The following is a 26,372-nucleotide window of genomic DNA, read 5'->3' as shown; positions in this document are numbered from 1 at the left end:
ATGCACACAGAAGGAATTTCAAAGATACCTTCCTCTAGTCCTGGTTTTTGAAGTTTCCATCCCCAAGTTTTAAAAGCCATTGGGAAAAGCCTTGTTGTCCTTCAGGGACATTGTTTTCACTGGTACACATGTATTGGTCCAATTTGAGGAATTCAATATTCCTCCAAGAATTGCTGTTCTTCATGCATGCTGAAATTATTTTGGTTCTGCTGCCATGTGGTATAATAGGAAGGATTTGTCGAAAATCTCCACCAAAAAGAAAGGCCACACCTCCAAACATTTTGGATCTTAAGCCATGAGTTCTTTGTAAAAATGTGTCAACTTCATTTACACCATAAGTTGGAGCCATAGATGAGTAGCCTGTCAGGGCAGTGGGGTACTCGGTACTGGGTCCGTTACTTAAAGGGATGAGGCAGCAGTGACCCGGTCCGTGGCCCTGGGCGCCAATGTTAAAGGGATAGTCTTTAAAGGGATTTGTAAAATAATAAATGTTCATGACGCCACCTGTGGTATTCGGTCAGGGATGACCAACGCTGCTTAAAGGGGTCCTCTGGGGTGATGTTATGGGAGCCAGATGGTATAACTTCCCACAGGTGAAGTAGGTCCCCAGGGCTCCCGGTGAATAGATGGAGGATGGAGAGTGGTGCAGTAAAGAATGAAGGACACAGTTGTGCAGTCTTTTTACCGATTTACAGATGGTAGCAGGCAGCCACAGTCCAGGGCACCAGATCACAGGTACAGGCAGGGTCCGGCTGGCTTGGAAGCGAGCTCAGAGTCCAGCTTTATCAGGTGGGGTTAAAAGCCTTCCTTCTAGCGCTGTGTTGTTATAGTCCCTAACTGCCTGTGGCTTTGTAGCAAGGTCCTCTCAGCTATCTCTATCCTTTGTTGAACTGGGACACAAACCCGTATGACAGGTGACTTGAGCCTTTTTACAGGGTCTCTATCACGACCCGGTCTCTGTGTGTCACTGTGTCTCCTGGGTGTTAGGGCGAACAGGTGATGTATAATCCAGCTGTCCTGCCAGTTTCTGATATGTGTCTTAGAGTCCCACAAAAGCCTAAGTCTTCTGGCTACTGGTGTCTGCATTCAGTCAGAGATGTAGCCCAGTCCCAGCTATTCTCCCCTGTTGTCACACTCCTGTGCTTCGCTCTCCTGCACGCTAGCTAAAGGCTGTTCTTCCTTCTGTATCTCGCCATCTAGGAGCTACAGCACTTCAGGCTGTACGGCCCCTCACCTGTCCTTCTGTCTCAGACTGCTCCAGTCTGCTGTCTGGCACCAACTGTCTAATTCTTCCCAACTGCCTAGCAACTGCCTAGCAACTAACTCCTCCTCCCGACCAGAGAGAGCAGCTCCTCTGAAGTCGGGTGTAGAGCTCCCCCTTCTGGCCTGGAGTCAGAATGGTGTTGTATGTGCTGATTACTTGTCAAAAAGGAATCCTCCATCGCTTCCAAGCGTGACATCACTCTCCCCGTGAGGAAAGCAATGCCACTGTGACAACCAGGACCCTGGGGCGTCACACATAGACACTTCGTCCCAGATTATGAGTTTGGCGTTTTTCAAGTCATTGGCACCATTGCTGCCATGACGAATATTGAGAGTTGATGTTTCATTTATTGGTATAGGAAGTTTGAACATAGTATGTGACGTTCGGCCTCCCTCCAGCAAAGTAGCTGCAATGCCTGTAAATGAATAAGGCAAGACTTAGGATATGTTTCCAAGTGGCGCATTTGCTGTGGATTGGACGCTATGTACAGCTGCAGCGTCCAATCCGTAGCAGCCAGATGTTGCAGCATAGTGGAGGGGATTTTATGAAATCACATATCCACTATGTGTACAAAGACGCAGGTGGCAAACCTGTGTATACGCACATGCAAAGCGTCTTTATAGACCGCAGCATGTCTATTTATCTTGCAGAGACGCACAGTCTCTGCAAGATAAATAGCACTGTTCTATGTATAGGATGCATTTATTCCGCATGTGTTCAATGAACACATGCGGAATCACCGCGTGTACAAAAGGGGGCAGCATTTTGGACAAGGTGGGTGTCCGCTGTGTCCAAATCGCTGCCATTCCGGACCATGGAAACATGGCCTTCTTTGTTTTTGCTATAAACATAAGGCATGATTGGTTTATACAGGAATGTTTTTCCACTTCCACCAGGACTATCAATGAAAAATAGATGTTTTTGCAAGTTGGAGTTTTCAATAGCTTCCCTGATTTTGTCGAAAGCCTTTCTTTGTCCTGGGTTTAACATTTGAAATTTCTCCTCAAACAATGCCAGGGTCGTAATATTTGCTAGAATGGATTGGCTCATAGTACTTGCCAACAGGAAGTTGTAGGCCAAAATCTTTTAATGATTTGCCATGTGTCCGTAATACAGACTCAATTTCATGTAATGTCATATAGAGGGCCTTTTCTACATGAGGGAAAAGCTTGTTATAGTCTTCCATGAGATTTTTATTGTGCCTTTGAAACAATGCTGCTGTCTCAGAAGGTTAACACATGATGCAAATAAATGAAAACAATTGCATAAATTGCAATAATTGCATAATTGCATAATTGCATAAATAAACCATTATTTCTTATTTTTAGTGACTCTATAGCGACAGGGTCTGTTCCGCAGGACTGGCGCATAGCAAATGTGGTGCCAATATTCAAAAAGGGCTCTAAAAGTGAACCTGGAAATTATAGGCCAGTAAGTCTAACCTCTATTGTTGGTAAAATATTTGAAGGGTTTCTGAGGGATGTTATTCTGGATTATCTCAATGAGAATAACTGTTTAACTCCATATCAGCATGGGTTTATGAGAAATCGCTCCTGTCAAACCAATCTAATCAGTTTTTATGAAGAGGTAAGCTATAGACTGGACCACGGTGAGTCATTGGACGTGGTATATCTCGATTTTTCCAAAGCGTTTGATACCGTGCCGCACAAGAGGTTGGTACACAAAATGAGAATGCTTGGTCTGGGGGAAAATGTGTGTAAATGGGTTAGTAACTGGCTTAGTGATAGAAAGCAGAGGGTGGTTATAAATGGTATAGTCTCTAACTGGGTCGCTGTGACCAGTGGGGTACCGCAGGGGTCAGTATTGGGACCTGTTCTCTTCAACATATTCATTAATGATCTGGTAGAAGGTTTACACAGTAAAATATCGATATTTGCAGATGATACAAAACTATGTAAAGCAGTTAATACAAGAGAAGATAGTATTCTGCTACAGATGGATCTGGATAAGTTGGAAACTTGGGCTGAAAGGTGGCAGATGAGGTTTAACAATGATAAATGTAAGGTTATACACATGGGAAGAGGGAATCAATATCACCATTACACACTGAACGGGAAACCACTGGGTAAATCTGACAGGGAGAAGGACTTGGGGATCCTAGTTAATGATAAACTTACCTGGAGCAGCCAGTGCCAGGCAGCAGCTGCCAAGGCAAACAGGATCATGGGGTGCATTAAAAGAGGTCTGGATACACATGATGAGAGCATTATACTGCCTCTGTACAAATCCCTAGTTAGACCGCACATGGAGTACTGTGTCCAGTTTTGGGCACCGGTGCTCAGGAAGGATATAATGGAACTAGAGAGAGTACAAAGGAGGGCAACAAAATTAATAAAGGGGATGGGAGAACTACAATACCCAGATAGATTAGCGAAATTAGGATTATTTAGTCTAGAAAAAAGACGACTGAGGGGCGATCTAATAACCATGTATAAGTATATAAGGGGACAATACAAATATCTCGCTGAGGATCTGTTTATACCAAGGAAGGTGACGGGCACAAGGGGGCATTCTTTGCGTCTGGAGGAGAGAAGGTTTTTCCACCAACATAGAAGAGGATTCTTTACTGTTAGGGCAGTGAGAATCTGGAATTGCTTGCCTGAGGAGGTGGTGATGGCGAACTCAGTCGAGGGGTTCAAGAGAGGCCTGGATGTCTTCCTGGAGCAGAACAATATTGTTTCATACAATTATTAGGTTCTGTAGAAGGACGTAGATCTGGGTATTTATTATGATGGAATATAGGCTGAACTGGATGGACAAATGTCTTTTTTCGGCCTTACTAACTATGTTACTATGTTACTATGTTACTATGTATTGGCATTTGATAAGTGGCAGCTTCTGTTAGGCAAGTATCCCATTCAGAGTCATCAGTGAACCCTCTTGCAATACAGGATTCTTGAAGAGTAGCAAAACGGTTTCCTTTACTTGTTTTGAGATTCTCAAAAGATGTTGCTCCTCTAACATTAACTAGGAGAATTAGGAGAAAGTATTTTTCTCTGTCTAATGGACTAATGGTACACATTCCGCCAATTGTGGTTTTATAACCTTTGCTACATGGTTTCCATGTAACATTTTTCTGATCCCATGTGTAATGTTCAGGAATATCTATGTATAAATATTGTTGGGCATTAGGATCTTCCCAATCTAGTTTAACCCCTTAGCAACAGAGCCAATTTTGACCTTATGACCACTCCAATTTTTACAATTCTGATCACTGTCACTTTATGTGGTTACTAGATGGTGGCCCCATTCTAACGCATCGGGTATTCTAGAATATGTATGTAGGTATGTACGTCGCGCGTAGCACAGCCATGTAGTATATAGCACAGCCACGTAGTATATAACACAGACAGCCACGTAGTATATAGCACCACCACATAGTATATAGCACAGCCACATGGTATATAGCACAGCCACATAGTATATAGCACAGCCACATAGTATATAGCACAGACACATAGTATGTAGCAGCCACATAGTATATAGCAGCCACATACTATATAGCACAGCCCACGTAACACAGACAGCCACGTAGTATATAGCACAGCCACGTAGTATATAGCACACATAGTATATAGCAGCCACATAGTATATAGCACAGCCCACTTTATAGCACAGCCCAAGCAGTATATAACACAGGCCACGTAGTATATAACACAGGACACACAGTATATAACACTGCCCACGTAGTATATAGCAGACAGGCAGTATATAACACAGCCCACGTAATATATAGCACAGCCCACGTAGTATATAACACGCATCGGATATTCTAGAATATGTATGCATGTATGTACGTTTCGCTTAGCACAGCCACGTAGTATATAACACAGCCACATAGTATAAAGCACAGCTACGTAGTATATAGCAGAGCCATGAAGTATTTAGCACAGCCAAGTAGTATATAGCACAGCCACATAGTATATAGCAGTCACATAGTATATAGCACAGCCCACGTAACAGACAGCCACGTAGTATATAGCACAGCCACGTAGTACATAGCAGCCACTTAGTATATAGCAGCCACATAGTATATAGCACAGCCCACGTAATATATAGCACAGCCCACGCAGTATATAAAACAGGCCACGTAGTATATAACACAGCCTATGCAGTATATAGCACTGTCCACGTCGTATATAGCAGCCAGGCAGTATATAACACAGCCCACGTAATATATAGTACAGCCCACATAGTATATAAGACAGCCCATGCAGTATATAACACAGCCCACGTAGTATATAACACAGCCCACATAGTATATAACACAGCCCACGCAGTATATAACACAGCCCACGTAGTGTATAGCAGTGTGGGCACCATATCCCTGTTAAAAACAAGAATTAAAATAAAAAATAGTTATATACTCACCCTCAGTCATCCACCGAAGCTGTCCCGATGCGCGCGATGCGGCCGCCAGCTTCCATTCCCAGAGATGCATTGCGAAATTACCCAGATTACTTAGCGGTCTCGCTCACAATGCATCTCTGGGAAAGAAAGTTGGCGGCAGTATCAAGCGCATCGGTGGACTGCGGAAGTTATAAGGGTTAAAAGTTGACCAGTTATTTTTAATTTTTCCAACAAAATTTGCAAAACCATTTTTTAGAGACCACCTCACATTTGAAGTGAGCTTGGTGGGGGTCAATATAACAGAAAATACCCAAAAGTGACACCATTCTAAAAACTGCACCCCTCAAGGTGCACAAAAGCACATTCAAGAAGTTTATTAACCCTTCAGGTGCTTCACGAGAACTAAAGCAATGTGGAGGGAAATTTTACTTTGGAACCAATTTTTTTTATTTTCACAAAGGTATCAGAAGAAAATGGACCACAAAATTCGTTGTGCAATTTCTCATGAGTACGCTGATACCCCATATGTGGGGATAAGCCACTGTATGGATGCATGGCAGGGCTCAGAAGGGAGGGAGCACGTTTGACTTTTTGAGCACAAAATTGGCTGGGATCAATGGTGGCGCCATGTCGCGTTTGGAGACCCCCTGATATACCTAAACAGTGAAAAAAAAACAATTCTAACTCCAACCCTAACCCCAAAATACCCCTAATGCCAACCTTAACCATAGCCCTAACCACAAACCCAACCCCAACACACCCCTAACCCTAATTCCAACCCTAACCACAAACCTACCCCCAACACGCCCCTAACCCTAATCCCAACCATAACCCTAACTACAAACGTAACCCTAACACACTGCTAACCCTAATCGCAATCTTAACCCTAACCCTAATCCTAGCCCTAGCCCTAATCACAACTTTAGCACAACTCACTTTTGCCCAACTCTAAGGCCAGCGTCACACTAGCGAGTTTTACGGATGTATGAGAGGCGCAAAAACTACGCATTGCACATGGACCAATGATTTTCTATGGGGCAGCGCCTATCTGCCGTATATTTCTCGGCCGTATTTTACGGCCGTAGAAAATCGCAGCATGCTGCGTTTGTCAGCGTATTGCTCAAAAAATACGCCAATGAAAGTCAATGCGGATTACACACGGACCAGCAGTGTGACTTGCGAGAAATACGCCAGACATCTCCAGGTGCCAGGAAATGTGCCAAGCCTTCAATCAGGAAGCTCAGACATGCTAATTAGCTGAAAAAGCCAGAGAGACATCCTGGAAGTCTGGCGCTCGCCTCCACGGAGTTGCAAGCAGCATGGCAAACCTCATAAATGTGGATATGCTCCTGGTCCTGGTCCAGGAAAGGCTCGAGATTTGGGACCAACGGGATGCCAATTATGCCAACTGGGCTAGGAAAGAGGCTGCTTGGAGGAGCATTTGTAGGATCATTTTCCCAAATTATGACCAGTGGCCATGTGAGGGACAGAGGCAACTAAGTACACTCCTGATTATCAACTATTTCATATTACAAACTGCAGTAAGAACAATATTTGCTCACAGTTACAGTATATTTATGTTAGCCTAATTTTGAATGTATATTGCAGCATTTCTGTAATGGTGCAGGACATGATAAAGGGGTTACGTACAACATTTATAGATGTTGCTTACAGTTAGCAAATTGACAATGAGGGGACAGAACCCTGTTCTTGTGTACTTACATTCTACAGTGTCCCCCTTTTATGGGATTCTGGTATTTGTGTGTGTTTATTTTGCTAATTGCAGATATTAAGTTAGAAATGCAGCTTAGAATAGGGCCTAGTAACATATTCCGCACCGCTTTACAGGTTGCACACATTACCATCACTGTCCCCGTTGGGGTTCACAATCTAGGTTCCCTATGAGTATGTCTTTGGAATGTGGGAGGAAACTGGAGTACCCGGAGGAAACCCACGCAAACACGGAGCATACAAACTCTTTGCAGATGTTGTCCTTGGTGGGGTTTGAACCCAGGACTCCAGCACTGCAAGGCTGCTGTGCTAACCACTGCGCCACCGTGCTGCCCCATCTGTGAAATGAATGACACTTTGTGTTACCAATGTGTACAGTGTCCTTAGACATTATTTTCTTCTCTGTCATTACAGTGGAAGATATTATGAGACGTTGGAGAAGCATTCGGGACCAGTACCGAAGAGAAAGGCAGCAGAGGTCCAGGAGTGGCTCATCTACTCCTGCCAAACAAAAATAAATTTATTTTGACCGGCTGTCCTTTCTGGATCCCAGTATGTATCTCAGACCGTAAGTACAAACCACACATCACAATACACATATGTTAGGAATGGGCATAGATGATTGTAATTTTTTATTTTTGTAATCTTTTTCAAATTATAGAACTCAATCCAACTTAACTGAGAGGGAGACAACAGGTTCAGATTCAGAGGCACTCATAGATCCTGTTGGTGAAGGAGAAGAGGTGGCTGGACCATCTACAGCGCCTTCTAGGATTCTCGCTCCAGATCCATCTTCGGATGCCCCTCAGGTTTCTCATCCACCTGGTCCTGATGTTGCAGCACCACCCACAGATGCCCCAGCTTCACAGATGCCCGAGGATACTGGCCACAGCAGCAGCCCAACTGTTCCTCTTGAGGCCTCACCATAGCCTGCTGTGACCTCACGCCGTGGCCGCAGAAGGAGAGCTTAGTGCAAGCAGAAAAAATGTGGACACTGGTGTCTTAAATTATTTGGCCAGCGCTACTCAGAATGAGGGTGAGGAGTCATTTGCGCGTAGCCTGGCCCGATATCTCCATCCCATTCCCCGTGAGGTGAGGCTACGTGTGAGAGGGTGCATGCAGATCCTTCTTGATTCATGCACACCCCCAAATGACCCTAACAATTTGTTTGAGTGCATTGAGAGTTGGCAGATGTCACCATCTAACCTCTTACGTATGCCAAGAAATCAACCAGTGCATGCTCAAGAGGGATCTGCAGCACCTCCTCCACATGGGCCTACACCTCAACCTTACCCTCAACAGAACCCACCAATATCAACTAATTACCCAATGGCATCCTTACAACAACCTTACCAATATGGCCACTTGTCTAGACCAAGTGTTGGAGGCTGGTCCCAACCTGGGTTTGGACAACGACATGGTCATATTGGTGGGGGTTATGACACACGTGACTTATATTATCGTCATGATGCCCATAGTATGAACCCTTATGGCCAGTACTCAAGTGGTCAATCTGAGCAGGGCCAGGTTTTGGGGCAGGCCCAACAGAGAGCACAACAACAGGGTAAAGGGCAATTGGAGCAACAAAGGCCGCAAGAGCAGCAACCTGAACTGCCGCCATCACCTCCACCAACATATCATAATCTCTAAATAAGGGTTTTTTGTTGTTGCAAATTGTGTGTGATATACACACAATTTGATAATCTGCTGTGATAGCAAATAGTTTTTTTTTTGGTTTATAATTTTTCTCTGGCAAAGTTTTATTGTCCATAAAAGAGATATGCTGGCAATATGTTTAATGAAAGTTTAAAAATGGCTAAAACAATCATTTATAAAAACTATTTTTCAAGCCAAATTCTTTGTGTTTCTCAAATCATTATGACATCATAGCCAATCATTATGTTCATATTAAGCTAATAATTAAGTCAAAGCAACACATATAGTTCAGTAATTCAATGTTGAATTTTATATATATAGAATATGAATAAACAAAACAATTACAACTGAGATACAGCATAATCCTGCCAGTGAGTAGCACCCTGAGGAGAAATAAAATAATTTGTGTAAGTATCCCTCACTTTTATGCCAGAAAGGGGATGCCGCGGAGGAGGGCCATGTGGTGTAAGACTTACCCATATTAGTCAACATGTCTTGAACACTATCAGCTGAGGAGCAATCATGATGTGGTGTAAAATTGTGTAAAACAACACACTTTTATTACTTTGTTAACATTAGCCTCACTCAGCTGAATGGCAGACTGGAGGACACGCCATTTGGCACACAGAATCCCGAAGGCACACTCCACCAGTTGTCGCGCCCTGGAAAGCCTCAAATTAACCCCTTACCGACATCAGACGTACTATACCGTCCGATGTCGGCTCCCCTGCTTTGATGCAGGGCTCCGCGGTGAGCCCGCATCAAAGCCGAGACATGTCAGCTGTTTTGAACAGCTGACATGTGCCCGCAATAGCGGCGGGTGAAATCGCGATTCACCCGCCGCTATTAACTAGTTAAATGCCGCTGTCAAACGCAGACAGCGGCATTTAACTACCGCATCCGGCCGGGTGGCCGGAAATGACGTCATCGCCGACCCCCGTCACATGATCGGGGGTCGGCGATGCGTCAGGATGGTAACCATAGAGGTCCTAGAGACCTCTATGGTTACTGATCACCGGTGGCTGTGAGCGCCACCCTGTGGTCGGCGCTTACAGCACACCTCCATTTCTGCTACATAGCAGCGATCAGCAGATCGCTGCTATGTAGCAGAGGCGATCGTGCTGTGCCTGCTTCTAGCCTCTCATGGAGGCTATTGAAGCATGGCAAAAGTAAAAAAAAAAGTTAAAAAAAATGTGAAAAAGATAAAAAAAATATAAAAGTTTAAATCACCCCCCTTTCGCCCCAATCAAAATAAATCAATTAAAAAAAAATCAAATCTACACATATTTGGTATCGCCACGTTCAGAATCGCCCGATCTATCAATAAAAAAAAGCATTAAAGGGACACTGTCACCTGAATCTTCAGCCATGGAGGCGGGGTTTTTGGGTGTTTGATTCACCCTTTCCTTACCCGCTGGCTGCATGCTGGCTGCAATATTGGATTGAAGTTCATTCTCTGTCCTCTGTAATACATGCCTGCACAAAGCAATCTTGCCTTGCACAGGCGTGTACTATGGAGGACAAAGAATAAACTTCAATCCAATATTGCAGCCAGCATACAGCCAGCGGGTAAAGAAAGGGTGAATCAAACACCCAAAAACCCCGCCTCCATGGCTGAAGATTGTTCCCTCCAAATTCAGGTGACAGTGTCCCTTTAACCTGATCGCTAAACGGCGTAATGAGAAAAAAAATCTAAACGCCAGAATTACGTTTTTTTGGTCGCCGCGACATTGCATTAAAATGCAATAACGGGCGATCAAAAGCACGTATCTGCACCGAATTGGAATCATTAAAAACGCCAGCTCGGCACGCAAAAAATAAGCCCTCAACTGACCCCAGATCATGAAAAATGGAGACGCTACGAGTATCGGAAAATGGCGCAATTTTTTTTTTTTTAGCAAAGTTTGGAATTTTTTTTCACCACTTAGGTAAAAAATAACCTAGTCATGTTAGGCGTCTATGAACTCGTAATGACCTGGAGAATCATAATGGCAGGTCAGTTTTAGCATTTAGTGAACCTAGCAAAAAAGCCAAGCAAAAAACAAGTGTGGGATTGCACTTTTTTTGCAATTTCACCGCACTTGGAATTTTGTTCCCGTTTTCTAGTACATGACATGGTAAAACCAATGATGTCGTTCAAAAGTACAACTCGTCCCGCAAAAAATAAGCCTTCACATGGCCAAATTGACGTAAAAATAAAAAAGTTATGGCTCTGGGAAGGAGGGGAGTGAAAAACGAACACAGAAAAACGAAAAATCCCACGGTCATGAAGGGGTTAAACACCCGCCGCCGGTGGTCCAGGTTCCGCTGGGGATAAGGCCTCATCACATGCCTCGTCAATTGGAAGGCCTCATCTCCCACAAAAACATATGGCACGGCTTCAGCATTGGAGCCTGGGAATTGTCGTGATGGGGGGAGGTCAAACTGATTTTCACGTAGCTGCTGACCCATAATTGAACACCCTTGAGTCTCCAGTTCGCCCATAGGCCCCAATATCAACAATTATAAACCTCTAGTTACTGTCAACTACAGCTAACAGAACTACAGATAAAAACTGCTTATAATTGAAGAATTGGGTGCCAGAGTTTGGCGGCTTACGCACCCTGATATGTTTCCCATCCAGGGCTCCAATGCAGTGATGGAATTGGCATGTGACATTAAATTCACGGGCTATTTTGATCCAATCATCCATTTTTGGCTCAGGCATGACAAGTTTGTGGAGTTTTGACCATATTTCCATACATGTTGCACGCACAATGCCAGAAATAGTGGATCGTCCAATGAGAAATTCCAGATGTAGGCCGCCATAGGACAATCTAATTGATAGGAAGCTGAAAGTACAGACCAAATAAGATTAGCTAAGTTAAAAACAAAAAAAAATAGAGTTAAAAAAAACCCAGTATAAACTTAAAAAGGCAGGATAAACAGTGTAGCTTGCCAAATCTTCATTGAATATGTAATTGAACATTGTAAATACATATTTTGTATCAGCTTTGTGTCTAATTTACACATATAATTTATGGAGCTGCTAAGAAACAACATAAAAAAGAAAACATCATCAACCTACAGTATGTGAGGATGGTGAATACATACCGTAAGGTAAGGAGAAGACGCTCCTCTGCGGATATGTATTTTCGCATCCTAGTGTCCTGAAATGTTAGTCCTGGACGTACTGTCTCCAACAAGATGTCAAAGGTTGGTATTGTCATTCGACAGTAAAGAAAAAATTTGTCAGGATGTGCCCACAGAGCTCTATACAGCATCGGAAAATGTCCTTTACTGACGCGTTGTCTCAAAAGTGGATGCACCCACATTGTTCTCCTCCTTCGTGGATCCACTATCACGGGGTATGGCTGGCCAAAGTGACGAGACACGACCCAGTTAAATAAGACCCGCTGAGTTGTGGTGAAATGCAGCAGCTCAGACATGGTGGCAATGTAGCAACAATACACCAACAGATGCACACCAACAAAATGACCAGATGGGAGTGTGCCACCTGTTGCAGAGGCTTTAAATAGGGTTAGTGATGATGATTTAAATCAAATTCAGGCCTGAAAACAATTAAATGTCCATTTTGTAAGGTTGCGAGAAAATAACGCATTACGGATGTCATACGGATTACATACGCAGAAGTACATGCGCAAAATACGCTGCCACACCTTGCCTACAGATGTCATACGGACCACTATTTTGGGATAATTTCTGCGTATTACGCATGTAAAATATGGACCGCATTTCCCTACGCTGAGTGTGACACCGGCCTTACCCTAATGGAAAAATGGAAATAAATGTACTTTTTTTATTTCATTATTTTTCCCTAACTAAGGGGGTGATAAAAGAGGGTTTTATTAACTTTTTTTATTTTGATCACTGTGAGAGGGTCTATCACAGTGATCAAAATGAAGCAATAGGAAATTTACTATTCTTGCCAGGTGCTGGCCGGCAGATCTTGGCGGGCGCACTGCGCACACGCCAGCCATTTTCTTCTGGAAGAGGTCCGGGGACTTTGCGTGGGCAAGCAGGGACCCCACAGGTACTGGGGGGATGATCAGGGGACCCTATTTCTCTCTTCTCTGATATGCGCTCACATCATAGGAGAGAAATTAAATGGAAAATCTGACTTTTTATTTTTGGAGGTCGCCGTTATACCAACCTGAATCATGTTCTCTGATGGCCTTTTTTTTAACAATCCTTTCAAAGCTGCGGTTATCCCGGTTGCTTGTGCACCTTTTTCTACCACACTTTTTCCTTTCACTCAACTTTCCATTAATATGCTTGGATACAGCACTCTTTGTGGAGTGTGTCAATGACTGCCTTCTGGACATCTCTAAAGTCAGCAGTCTTCCCCATGATTGTGGAACCTACTGAAACAGACTAAGGGACCTTTTTATATCCTTAGGAAGCTTTTGAAGGTGTTTTTTGTTAATTATTCAAATTTTTTGAGATAATGACTTTGGGTTTTCATTGGCTGTTAGCCATAATCATCAACATTAACAGAAATAAACACTTGATATAGATCACTTTGCTTGTAATGACTTTATATAACATATGAGTTTCACTTTTTGTATTGAAGAACTGAAATAAATTAACTTTTTGGTGATATTCTAATTTATTGAGATGCACTTGTCAGATTTGCTATAGGATTGATGTATTTTGTGGCAGATTTACACTTATTTTTGATGGGATGTTTGATAGGGTTGCCTGGTTGCTAAGGAATCCCCACATGTACTTATGCTGGCTAACAGATGTAAATCATTCAGCTGCGGCAAGAAAAACTAAATCTCCGAGCACTAAAAAATACTCGGAAGACCCCCGAGCATGCTTGAGAAATCTCGAGTAACGAGTATCGCTCATTACTAATGTTTATCCATGTCTGTCTTTCACATGGCTTGATTGTTAGGGAAACCTAGAACTTTCCAGGGACAGTCATCAGTGAGGGAGGGCACCTGTCTTGCGTGGTCTCATTAGGGCGCCAAACTCTGCGGCTAGGTAGGGCACCCTGTAGGTTGTAATTCTACAAGGAAAGCATATCACATCATATTACATTATATCCTTTAGATGTGCTTGTCACTTGGTAGGCATACTATTAAATATATTATATAGCATACTGACATGTGTGACCCTTTGTATTAGTTGTTTTTTGGTGTGTTAAGTGCAATATTTATATGTGGTGTACTTTTAATCGATTTTTAAAAAGCATATATATATATTTTTTTTTTAGAGGGTTTTTTTTTCATGTTAGTTTTTTTCTGGCTTCCTTTATGTCAGAAATGTGCACCATAATTTTGCCACTTTTTTGGTGCAGTGTCAGGGTAGTCCATGCCACTTTAAGTGAAAGTTCATTGTTAAACAATGCACGGAGTGCACAACACATCATAAATATGGTGCAAGTCATTAAAGACAGTTGGCGCATATTATGCCAGAACTATGAAGCTTGATAAATCTCCCTCAGTGTGTGAGATTCCTGCTTTTAGTTTTAGATGACTTGAAATGCATGGGAACTGCACATTATTTGAGAGAAGCAAACAAGTTTTTTTCCCTGTTTAATGTTTAAATTAATATGTAACTCTGGATCAATAAATATAAGTGTACAGCAAGACAAATGAGGGAGGGGAATGGAAAGTTTATCTATATTCATGCACATTATTAGTTTTCCCAAGACGTATGCATTGGTTCAACTCTCCAGCATTAACTTCCACAACTAGTGCAGTGATCAAGGGTTAATTTCTTCCTTTTCTGCCACTTGCCTCTCCTTCTATATACACACATATATATGTGCGTTACGTGCATATATAAAGACATAAATATTTCTTTATATACACGCTTGTATACTGACTATCATCATATCATTAAATAATACATTAATAAATATATAAATTGAATCATTAAAAATATAATTAACAATTTGAGGAACAGGGAATTTTGGGGTTTTGTGCTTTTGTTTTTGCCTTATTTTATTCCAAGAGCCACAACTCTTTTATTTTTCTGTCTACGTAGATGTATGAGGAATTTTTTTGTGCATGAGCTGTAGTTTTGAATGATAACCTTCCTTTTACCAGACAGAACCTACAAGTATTAGAAGTACACAGGCCCAATAATCATATAGTTTTTAATTGTTTTACAAAACGTAGAGACAATAAAAATACACGAGTTAAAAAAAAGAATGCGTAGCACAGGTTTATAACACTCAGGAAGCCCCAATACAGATAGCAAACCTCATTATACCAGACAAATAGTAAAATGGAATAGTAAATGAGAAAACCTGAGTAGATACAGAGAGATCCCAAAGCTTCTTTCAGGGGGAATCATTCTTCCTCCCCTCTCCCCCTGGAAGAAGCTTTGTAATTTGGTGTAGCTAGTCAGTGTTATATATGTCATTTTTTATATGACCTCCTTTTATAAGAAACAGACATGTGTCTTGTACACTGAGGTTTGCTCTCTCTGTATTTGGGCTCCCTGAGTGTTATAGACCTCTGGGGTACAATCTCTTTTTAATTAATATCTTTTAACTATCTCTTCCTTTTGTAAAACAATATTTTATTATTGTGCCTGTGTACTTCTAATTCTTTGTAAATTTTGTTATATAGGAGTGCCATCTATAGACTTTGGCCTTATATAGGGGTTAACTTATTTTACCATGTCAAATACTGAAAGATGGGAAAAAATGCAATTCCGCTATTGGTTTTGGGATTCTGTTTTTATGGTGTACATAATCCAGTAAAAAAGACCTGGAAACATGATTGTCCAGGTCAGTCAGAAAGTGGAGAAACCAGGCATGTTGTGTGCTGCCATTTTCTCAGACCTGTGTTTTATTTTTCTCATTTGATTGCTTATTCTGTATGGCTGAGCTTCACTGAGATGACAGATAATAACAACTTAGATGACAGCGACGGGGGGTCTTCAGCGCCTGTCGCAGTAACCCATTGGTTCCCCGCAATAGTCTCGTGGGGAGTTAATGGAAGCCGATCAGCACGAGTATCGGTGCACATTCCATTTAAATTGTTAACAGCCATGGCTAGAACTTGGCACTGACTATATTAACTCATTAAGTGTATTTTCATGCACTGTCTGGAGTAAATAGGCCAGTAATATTTGACTCAGAAATGCTATAGCGTTTTAGGGGTGAACATACTTTAAAAACAGCCGGTCGCTGATACTGCGCTGGAGACTAGTTGTGCTGGTGGGTCCTGACAGCATCTCCCCATCCGCTAGCCTTTATGGACAGATCTATATCTATTCACGCACGTAGGCGGAGACCTGTCACTCCAAGACAACAGGCGGGAAAAGATGCCGGGGACACACCAGTCTGACTAGTCTCCAGCATGGAGGTACAACGTTTCACAGTCAAACATACATGGCAGAGCTAATACAGCCAGTGCCTAATACATGTTGCTTACGGATTGGGCAGAATGTATCAGCTGTCAGGTTCATTTTAAGTGCACGTTCACACGTTCAGTATTTTGTCAGTATATTATCTAAGTATTTGTAAGCCAAAACCAGGAGTGGAGCAATCAGAGCAGGCTCGGACTGGCCGGCAGGAGAACCATAGAATCCTCAGGTAATGGACTCTCCACTCCACCAATATGAGTAGTTGGCACAATATACTTGTTTAACTATTCACACAAGGGCATCATCTCAACATTCATTTAACAAACTTCCCCATTTATTATTAAAGAGAAAAATAAATAAGTAAATTTGTGAATGAAGGTAATGTAATATTTGCATGTAGCTGGACAGTGCGCCACCAGAGTGAATCTTACTGGTGGGACCTTGGAACCCCAGTCCGGCACAGAATCAGAGGAAAAGTATAATAGAAACACGTCACCACTTCTGCATTTATCACCCACTCCTGGTTTTGGCTTACACATACTGAGGTAAAAAACTGACCAAACACTAAATGTGTGAACGTGGCCGAAGAGTGACCATACATAATGTCTAATAATCCCACACCTATAAGGTCTCCTTATTGCTGGATACAAGTAATTTTACTTTGTTTATAGCCCAGAATCTCTATTAATCCCACATCTGTAAGGAATCATAATTGCTGGGTTTAAGGAATTGTACTTTTTCATAATATTATATCTTTACTCTAATATTATTTTCATAGTTATATAGGTTGAAAAAAAAACCTAGCTCCATCAAGATCAACCTTTCACCACCAGTGATACATTCTCTATCACATTATTATTTTTTAGGCTAGGTTCACATGGCGTTAGGGCAATCCGTTAAGCGCACAGCGTTAGCGGATTGCGCTAACGCAATGTTTGCTTAGGGTCCGCGTTCAGCGTCCCCGCTAGCGCAGATCCCGCTGCAAGCAGCGTTCGAGGTCGGTCACAAAAGAACGGCACATCGCTAGCGCGTGCCGAAAATGGCATGCGCTACAGCAAAAAATCACATTGCTGTCAATGGGTGCGCTAACGGACCCGTTGCACAGCGCTAATTGCGACATTTTCGCCGTGCAACGCAGTTCGTTAGTTAATCCATTAACACAATGTGAACCTAGCCTAAAATAAATGTAAAGCAAAAATTAGTTACACATATAGAAAGTGATGTACGGTTTGCATTATGATTATAGAATATCAAGCATTTTTTTCTTCCTTCTTTTATCCATTCATTTATTTAACATCATAGGTGTATTTATAGCTTTTATTTTACGCTAAAGTAGCATTTCTAAGGTTTATGTCTACGGTCACTATTTCATTTTCAGCCAGAGGTGGCAGCATTCACCAATTCTCAAATTCTATCTTCCAACTAAAATACAGCTAAAGAAAGAAACTGGATGACATTTAGGCATGAGGTTAATTCAGATACTTAACAAAAAGATTATTCATATTATTATATTATAATATAACTATTATTATAAGTTAATTAATTATTTAAATTAGTTAATTCCTGACTACTGTACATATAAATAAAAAAGTCCAAATGCATAACATGAGACATTGAAAATAACAACTATAATAAACAATGCAAAGACATTCAATCTATAAGATGAACCTAGATGGTTTGAATATTTTGTGGCATGAATTTAACATGTTCCTTGTAACATATTATCATTTTCATAGATTTAGTCTAAGTTCCCACTATGAGTATTTTAGTGCTGTGCAAAGAAACACAATCTTATGATTCCGGCACATCATATGGAACGTATAGACATCTCATGCCCATTTGGGTTTATTTTCTTATGCAGTCGAAACTGACCTACATTGCGTTTCTGAAATCTGCAACAAGTCAATTTCTCTAGTGGTAAATAAATTTACATTTTCCCCATAGACTTGAATGAGGTCTAGAAAATCCACAAATATAAATACATGTACGTGTTTAGTGGGTCTCCGCAGCGAATGCACACTAAAAATGAATATTATCTGCACATCACATTATAAAAAAGTTTCATCAAAGCTAAGTAATGGGAAGTACCCAAAACCAGGCAGTTTTATTTCCAACATGTAACAAAATGAGACAAAAACCTCAACAGCTAAGAAAAAATGCAATAAAAACTCATGTACGCAAAATAAAATTTTAATTTAACTAATCGGTAAAGAAATGCTGCAACATCAAAAACTCACTACATGAGTATTTAGTGAGTTTTTGATGTTGCAGCATTGAGAAATTACCCTTAAAGGGGTTGTCTGGTCCAAATCAACAAGTCTGTAGTCACTCTGAGTGACATGACAGCCATTCCCTGCACTGACACTGGAGAATCCTCACACCACGATGTGGGTATTCACAAGTCAGCAGTCACATAGAGTGACTGTGTAAGAGTGGTGGACTGTACTATTGTGTTCCTACCCCTGAAGACACCAATCGCGTTGTGCTGTATATTACAGTGTGAATAGTGTCATGTGGTTTTAGATATATTTTGTCATGTATAGTGTGGAACAGGTATAGGTTAAAATTTAGGACATAAGGTAGTGACAATAGGGTAAGATAGACTTTCGGTAAGCATTAGAGGTGTAATCTGGTTAATGAATGTAAATTTAACACTTAAGTGTTTGTAAGGGACGCCTGCTAACTACATACTGTAAGGACCGACATAGTTAAAGTTTGGGATTAGCCCATAGTGAGAGGATATACCCTCAGCAAAAATGGACTGCATCTTGATAGTCAGATAGGGAGGTACAGTAATCAAGGTCAAGTTCAAGTTGCAGTTGGAAAGTATCTATCGTTCGGCGAAGTGGGAAGCCTTACTGGCTTCCCTTGCGGACTTTCCTGCAACGTCTGAAGCTCAAGGCTTAGTACAGGTACTACAAAAAGTGCCTTAACCTCTGGTGTACAGGAACGATGGACATGAAACTGTGTGAAGAGAAGGTAACAGACCCCGGAAGCACTGCAGGAATTGAAGAGAAATCCATGGGGATGACAGGAACAGTAGATATAGGGATAGTCCAGGAGGAATGGATAGTAATGCTGAAGATGCACTGCATTAAGGGAACAGAAACTAAAAAGTGATGTGCCCAATACTGCATGCTGCGATCTGATTAATTTTAACTGTCCAGTAAACTTTTGCTTGTTGAGACAAGCTGCGACTTCCCCAAGTTATGTACGGCGGCTCCTGTGATGGATGCCTGGAGAAAGCAGAGGACTATGGCCTACAATTGAGTATGATACACCCCACACTTAGTAGTACACTGGGACACGATTTTCCTGTAAAGTGCCAGGGCGTTATAGAGCAGCAGCTTGTCCACGGCTACCACCCTTGGCCACTTTACAATTGTGGACTTGTCGTTTTAGACTGGCCAGCCACTTTAAGGTCGAAAGCAGACACACGTCCTTCAAGTTCAATTATAACAAAAGGTGTTGAATTCGTTACAGATCTGGGGCAGTGTTGACATAATGGCCATACTGAATTGCTGATTATTTGCTGGCAGGATAATTATGCATGAAATCTCCTATTCCACAACTGTTGGGTGTGCAGACAATTGGCGTACACACTCATAGTCAATGAACCAGCCTGAGATAACATTCATATGATGCTTCAGACTGCAAAAAAATAATTTATTTAGCTCTAGCAAAATTCTATCAACCTGCTAGCTAAGAAATTACGTTTAACCAAAATCAAGCAAAATGCTTCCAATCATCAAGCTTCCACTTTTATGCATTCTGTATCCAGTGTATTCAGGGTGTCTTTTTCATAAGTGGAACCCAATTTCATCTTCTCTTGTTCTGTAGCAGAAAATTCACTTTATAAGCTGTTTGTTCAGAGATGCACTTTTGCATACCATTGTTGGATACTGTTGCCTTTCTGGCAGCTGACACGAGCTTTATTATTAGGATTCATGATTACCTAACCCTCTAAAATAAAAAAAAACAACTAGAATTTTTCCAAAATAATCTACCATATTGCAGTCTGCAGCATTTATTAACATTGGCAAAGGGCCATCCAATTTAATTTTCTTTAGTCTATTTGTTACCACTGATCACCGTAGTTGATCCAGTTTTCCTAAACTGACTGCAAAACTTTGTGACATATCACCCTCCTGCTGTGATTAAGAGGGATACAACCACAACCCCTACCCATATGCAAATATGTATAACTATAGCAAAAATAAATCCAACTAACCTTCCATCTAAGAAGTAGATGCCTTCAAACATGTCTAGATGGCCCCCAAAATGTCATGGACGCTAGGTTCAAGGTTGATTACAGTTCAAAAGAGGGGTCTTGCACTGAATAATCATTTTGGTAGACCACTTACATCCACCTTATGACTTTCAGAGCCAATGGTTTGACTGCAGTCCAGGTCCATTACCAAAGCGGTGTCTTTTAGGGGATATTTATTGAGCAGATGGCTCTAATATAGTGTCCAAGGAGCAAATACATCATATTTATTTCACCTGTTTAAAGAAATGACTAGTGTTTGTCTCTGTATCCAAAAAAATGAATAATATATTAGGTACCTCTCATATTCCATCAATCTTCTTCATGAGTGATAATCCTTTAAAATGTAACAGTGTAGTGGACATAGCCAAGTGGCAAAGAGCTGGCCTGACATCACTGGTGACTGGGCATGGTGCCGACCAGAGTTGTGGCTTGGACTCAAATGAAATTAATCTTTCAAGCTAGCAGTTGCCAAACAAAAATCCAGCATTTGTTTATTCTCTACAGATGGATCATCTATAATATTTAATATGGGTCCCTCTTTATTTTCAAATGTCAGATAATTTTTGGAATAGTGCTAAGCATTGGAGATCCATCGAACCTCATTAATGTTGTTACGTAACCAAAAACCAACATAGTAAGCTCTACGAAAAAAGGTGTCAACTCATTCATTCACTGTGCTTTATTTCTATTTATCTATTTCAATTTAGAAAAATTCCATTTTAGGGTTTTTCTTCAACTAGTAAGGTTTAGTATATTGCTAGGATAATTTTCCAGATAACAACCACCACTGGGGGAATTTAACTGCAAACTATAGGCCCAACACTGATAAGACGGCCACTGAGAAAGCGGATGCTACAACCACTAGCGATTAGTTATCAATGCTATTGATCATATCCATTTATTATTCTGCATCACTGCAGTGGAAATGTAGTATGATACGATGCTCATTGATAATAGATATGGTAATACATAACAAATAATACGAACTTTTACTACATTCTGAAGAATAAGGAAAGTCTCCTACAGTAGATCACAATTTACATTTTCTAGCCAATAGAAGAAATTTCCCTCTACTTTACCCTAAGGAGTTCACATCTAAATCCAGATGGTTCCCACTGATATTGAGCAAGCTATAGTAAATGAAAGCACTGCAAATCATAGAGGGCTTGTCCAGTGCTTTTTTATTTTTTAGTACGGGCCTAAAGACTAACAGGCAGGTAGATCTTAACAAAGGCAACGACCTGCCTATTCTATCCCGCGTTGGCTCAAAGCGGTCCACCAGTCACTCCTGCCGGTGATTCACCTGCTCAATATCAAAAGAGCAGCTCTTCTTCTTTTGAGTTCCTGAGTAGATGAAGCGTGCCTGCCGACGTCATGGGCTCCTCACAGCGGGGAGCATCAATCAGCATGACATCGGTAGTCAAACCCCATCAACAGAGGAGTGTGGAGAGAATTGGTTGCTCTGTAGATGTGACATCAGCAGAAGCCACTGAAAACAGCGATTTTTGACCACTCTGTGCCAGCAGACATCAGAGCCGGTTAGTAGTGAGCAATTACGTGCTGGTTAGTACTTAGCCTCGTAGTAAAAAAAAATGATATAGTTCTGGATAACCCTTTTAAACTCCATAAAATGCTCATTATCGCTAGGGGTTCACAAGGAAGTGTTGTGAAATAACTCAATTCATTACAACCGGGTTAATCCACTGACCGATCCAGTTTTATATTTCTGCTTCAAATTGTCTTAAAAATCTACGGCGACTTTGCCAATGGGAAATCCATGCCATGTGAACACGACCTAATAGGCCATATGGACAGGGTACGCCTTAAAGTATATTACATTTTACCATGATACATTAAATTATTTTAACGTGTTATTGTTATATTTTTAAAATTTATTTGTTTCAACAAATGGATTGTATTTTATATATGTAATTATTATTAGTGTTTGCTTGTTTATGTTTTTTACATCGTAACAGTGTAAATGACCTTCAATTCTTCAGTAAAACGTCCTCACATGTTAAGGGGGATAAACAACCATTTATAATATAACTGGGTCTGACTGGTATTCAGTCATTTTGCCTGCACGTATAGCACTACAGACTGCCCCAAACAAAAAATGCTGCATTCTTTGACAGAAAGGAAGGAAAGGCACGTGTGAACAGAGTCTAATGTGATTTTTTTATTCTGTTGCTTGGTATGACATAGACTGAATTTTCATTTACGTAGCTGTCATAAAATAAATTAACATTTCACTGAAAATATAAAAAAATGGAATATAATGTATGAATCTATTTGATTGTTTTCGCTGTGATTGGCAGCTGTCTTGAAGTATTTTTTTTCTATGGAAATAATGCACTGTGTCACCGCACTGTAAGAAGCTGAAAGAAATTGTAAAAAAAAAATGCATCGACACATTGAAAATACAATTTTGCACACTCAATTCAATTTATAAGCTATGAAGATCTTTAAAAAAAAAAATCCCACAGCAAAACCAATTCACTTTAATGGCATTTATATCTTTTAATTTAGCTTTAAAGAGAATGGTTATCTATTAAAGGGAACCTGTCACCTCCAAAATCGAAGATGAGTTAAGCCCACCGGCATCAGGGGCTTATCTACAGCATTATGTAATGCTGTAGATAAGCCCCCGATGTATCCTGAAAGATGAGAAAAAGAGGTTAGATTATACTCACCCAGGGGCGGTCCGGTCCGATGGGTGTCGCGGTCCGGTCCGGGGCCTTCCATCTTCTTACGATGACTTCCTCTTCTTGTCTTCACGCTGACTGCAGTGCGCAGGCATCGGGAAAGGTTTTTTTGGGTTACTTAAACTAAGTTTCTCCTTTAATTGCTCCACTGAGTCTGGAACAGTTTTTATTTTTCTTTTGTTCCAAAGTTAGACCTTACTTTAAAGAGAAATTCCCATCATGAAAAGTTATCATCACATATTAAAAAGCTACGTGATAACTAACGGGTCAGCGGGGGTCCAGCCTAAGCTGGGGGATCGGTGGGGGACTCCTGGCTTAGTCCGTGTGGGGCTCACCCACATAGGTGATAATGTGCGGACCCTCACTGAGGTTTGCATCATCTATCTGTAAATTATGGGATGTGGCGTACAGAGGCAGGAAGCAGAGCTCCCCGTGGCCACAATCATCAATAAGTCTCGTCCTTTCACCCCAGCCACTTTGGGCTGGAAGCCTTCCGCCTGGTTCTCATCTTTATATGTGAGAACGTCTCTATTTCCATCGGTCATTTGCTGTGATGTATAGCTGAGACTTGTGCTCCATCACAGCCCATAATGTCAGCGGCATGGAAAGAGGGTGGGCTACAGAAAACAAAGCCTCCAGTATGGAAAGAGTGCAGTCTGCACGAGGCTGAAGTTGGTTTATTATTTGTTCAGTTTCTTATTTAGATCTCTGAAAATCAGCTGTCTGCCCACTTTGATGCCAGTTCCGATGCCCAGAACCCATTTGGGCCAGGCTGGCGTCACTATCTGTGTATTCTTAGTGTGAGATCAGTGGCCCAAAGTCATTTAACGCCTTAGAAACATCAGTTACTAAATTGAAATGGCAAAAATCAGCTGTCTGCCCACTTTGATGCCAGTTCTGATGCCCAGAACGCATTTGGGCCAGGCTGGAGAGACCTGGGTTTGATGTGGGGCTCTCCGTTCTATATGTCTGCAGTGTGAGATCAGTGGCCCAAAGTCAGTTAACCCTTTCATTAACGCCCTTCAGTGCCCACTTCGATGCCCATTTTTGTGCCAGTGTCATTGTTTTTGTAGCTGTTTTTTAAGTGTAGTCACATCTAGGCTCCTCGCTGCATTGTATGTTATTATTGTGATGATTATTCTTTGTTGTTAAACCTATAAAAAAACCAGAAAATAAAAAATTGGCGAATAAGAAACTGACGAATAAGAAACCAACGTCAGCCTCGTGCAGTCTGCTCACTGGGAATTGTCCTATGTCCATCTAGCCCAGCATGGACTATGGGGGACCCCCCAGAGGAGGTGCCGTACCGGGAGGCAGAGGCCCGCGCAGTGCACGCTCCCAGCTGCTGGTGGAGACATTCTGAAGTGATTTCCTAGTTTTCTGACCCAGTATCTCGGGAGACAGAGGACGGACGGAGACCGTCAGCGCTCCGCACACTGGATCCAGAGGGCCGTGACGTCACCGCCCGGGACCTCATCCGCTCCATCCAGCGCTGGGAGAGATCCGTGACGTCACCGCCCTGTGCAGCCGCCGCCGCCGCCGCCACAGTTCCAAATCCAGACCGTAGAGTGAGGGGCGGCGCTGGCAGTGCCAGAGACAAGCTGCGGCAGGGTGCACGGTACTTGTCCACACGGAGCGGGCACGGCGCCACTCACACTCGTGTGCCCACGGTGCCAGCGCTCTCACCCACAGGACTACTGGAGCATCCAAACTTCTCTGCGGCCGGGAGTGTCGGGACTTGTGTGGCGGCTGAGGAGACTGTCAGCGGCGGCGGCGCGGAGTCCTGGAGCCGCCATGGGGAAAGTGTTTACAAGTTGCCTGCTGACTTTGGCTGGACTTCTGCCCGCTGTGGCGTTCGGGCCGTACTCCGGTGAGTGCAGACCTCGGGCGGCTCAGGCAGGGGCACAGCCGGGCACCGTGCCATGCGCGGAGTTACCAAGTTTCTATGTAGTGTCATGGCTGGGCTCAGTTTCCTGCTTCTTTCCATGAAATGCATATTTAACCATGTGTATGCCTCTTCTTGTCATCTGTGTTCACATCTGGCCCCATAGATCGGGTCAGCACAGCCGGTGCCGGTATCAGTGCAGAGAGTAGTAAACAGGCACACATGGCACGGCGCGGGCACCGGGCTGTCATTCATCCCTGGTGAGGACTGTGACAGGTGACACCCGGGGCTGATCACATTCCCTGGCACCATCACTGTGGATCTGACACGTGTGTGGTCCCTGTATACAGATCCATCAGGTGTAGGAGCTCCATCTGCAGCATCTCCTGTATACAGATTGAGCGGTTCAAGTGGAGGACAAGGAAGACATCATCGTACGCCTGTAATTAGCTGTACTCCTGTCATCACCTGTGCTCCTGTCACCTACTGTGCTCCTGTCACCTACTGTACTCCTGTCACCTACTGTACTCCTGTCACCTACTGTACTCCTGTCACCTACTGTACTCCTGTAATTAGCTGTGCTCCTGTCATCACCTGTGCTCCTGTCACCTACTGTGCTCCTGTCACCTACTGTACTCCTGTCACCTGCTGTACTCCTGTCACCTACTGTACTCCTGTCACCTACTGTACTCCTGTCACCTACTGTGCTCCTGTCATCACCTGTGCTCCTGTCACCTACTGTACTCCTGTCACCTACTGTACTCCTGTCACCTACTGTACTCCTGTCATCACCTGTGCTCCTGTCACCTACTGTACTCCTGTCACCTGCTGTACTCCTGTCACCTACTGTACTCCTGTCACCTACTGTACTCCTGTCACCTGCTGTACTCCTGTCACCTGCTGTACTCCTGTCACCTACTGTACTCCTGTCACCTACTGTACTCCTGTCACCTACTGTGCTCCTGTCATCACCTGTGCTCCTGTCACCTACTGTACTCCTGTCACCTACTGTACTCCTGTCACCTACTGTACTCCTGTCATCACCTGTGCTCCTGTCACCTACTGTACTCCTGTCACCTGCTGTACTCCTGTCACCTACTGTACTCCTGTCACCTGCTGTACTCCTGTCACCTACTGTACTCCTGTCACCTACTGTACTCC

At 42.4% G+C, this 26,372-nt stretch overlaps 1 protein-coding gene across 9 annotated transcripts in view; it reads left to right on the top strand.

Moving 5' to 3' along the window:
- Positions 1–24,831: 24,831 nt before the first annotated feature.
- The window catches only part of PTPRM (protein tyrosine phosphatase receptor type M), a 1,024,381-nt gene continuing 1,022,840 nt past the window's right edge, over positions 24,832–26,372 (top strand). For 7 of the 9 annotated variants that reach the window (XM_069731074.1, XM_069731073.1, XM_069731072.1 and 4 more), the window contains exon 1: positions 24,892–25,196. In XM_069731074.1, the coding sequence (XP_069587175.1) occupies positions 25,121–25,196 (76 nt within the window). In that variant the 5' untranslated portion in view covers positions 24,892–25,120. Of the gene's footprint in view, positions 25,197–26,372 lie in introns of all 9 variants that reach the window. The other 2 variants (XM_069731071.1, XM_069731069.1) reach the window with 2 other exon arrangements.

The sequence above is a fragment of the Ranitomeya imitator genome, chromosome 6 (genome assembly GCF_032444005.1).
Source record: "Ranitomeya imitator isolate aRanImi1 chromosome 6, aRanImi1.pri, whole genome shotgun sequence".
Classification (NCBI taxonomy): domain Eukaryota; kingdom Metazoa; phylum Chordata; class Amphibia; order Anura; family Dendrobatidae; genus Ranitomeya; species Ranitomeya imitator.
Note: the sequence above shows the minus strand (reverse complement) of the source record. Positions and strands in the feature narration are given on the sequence as shown.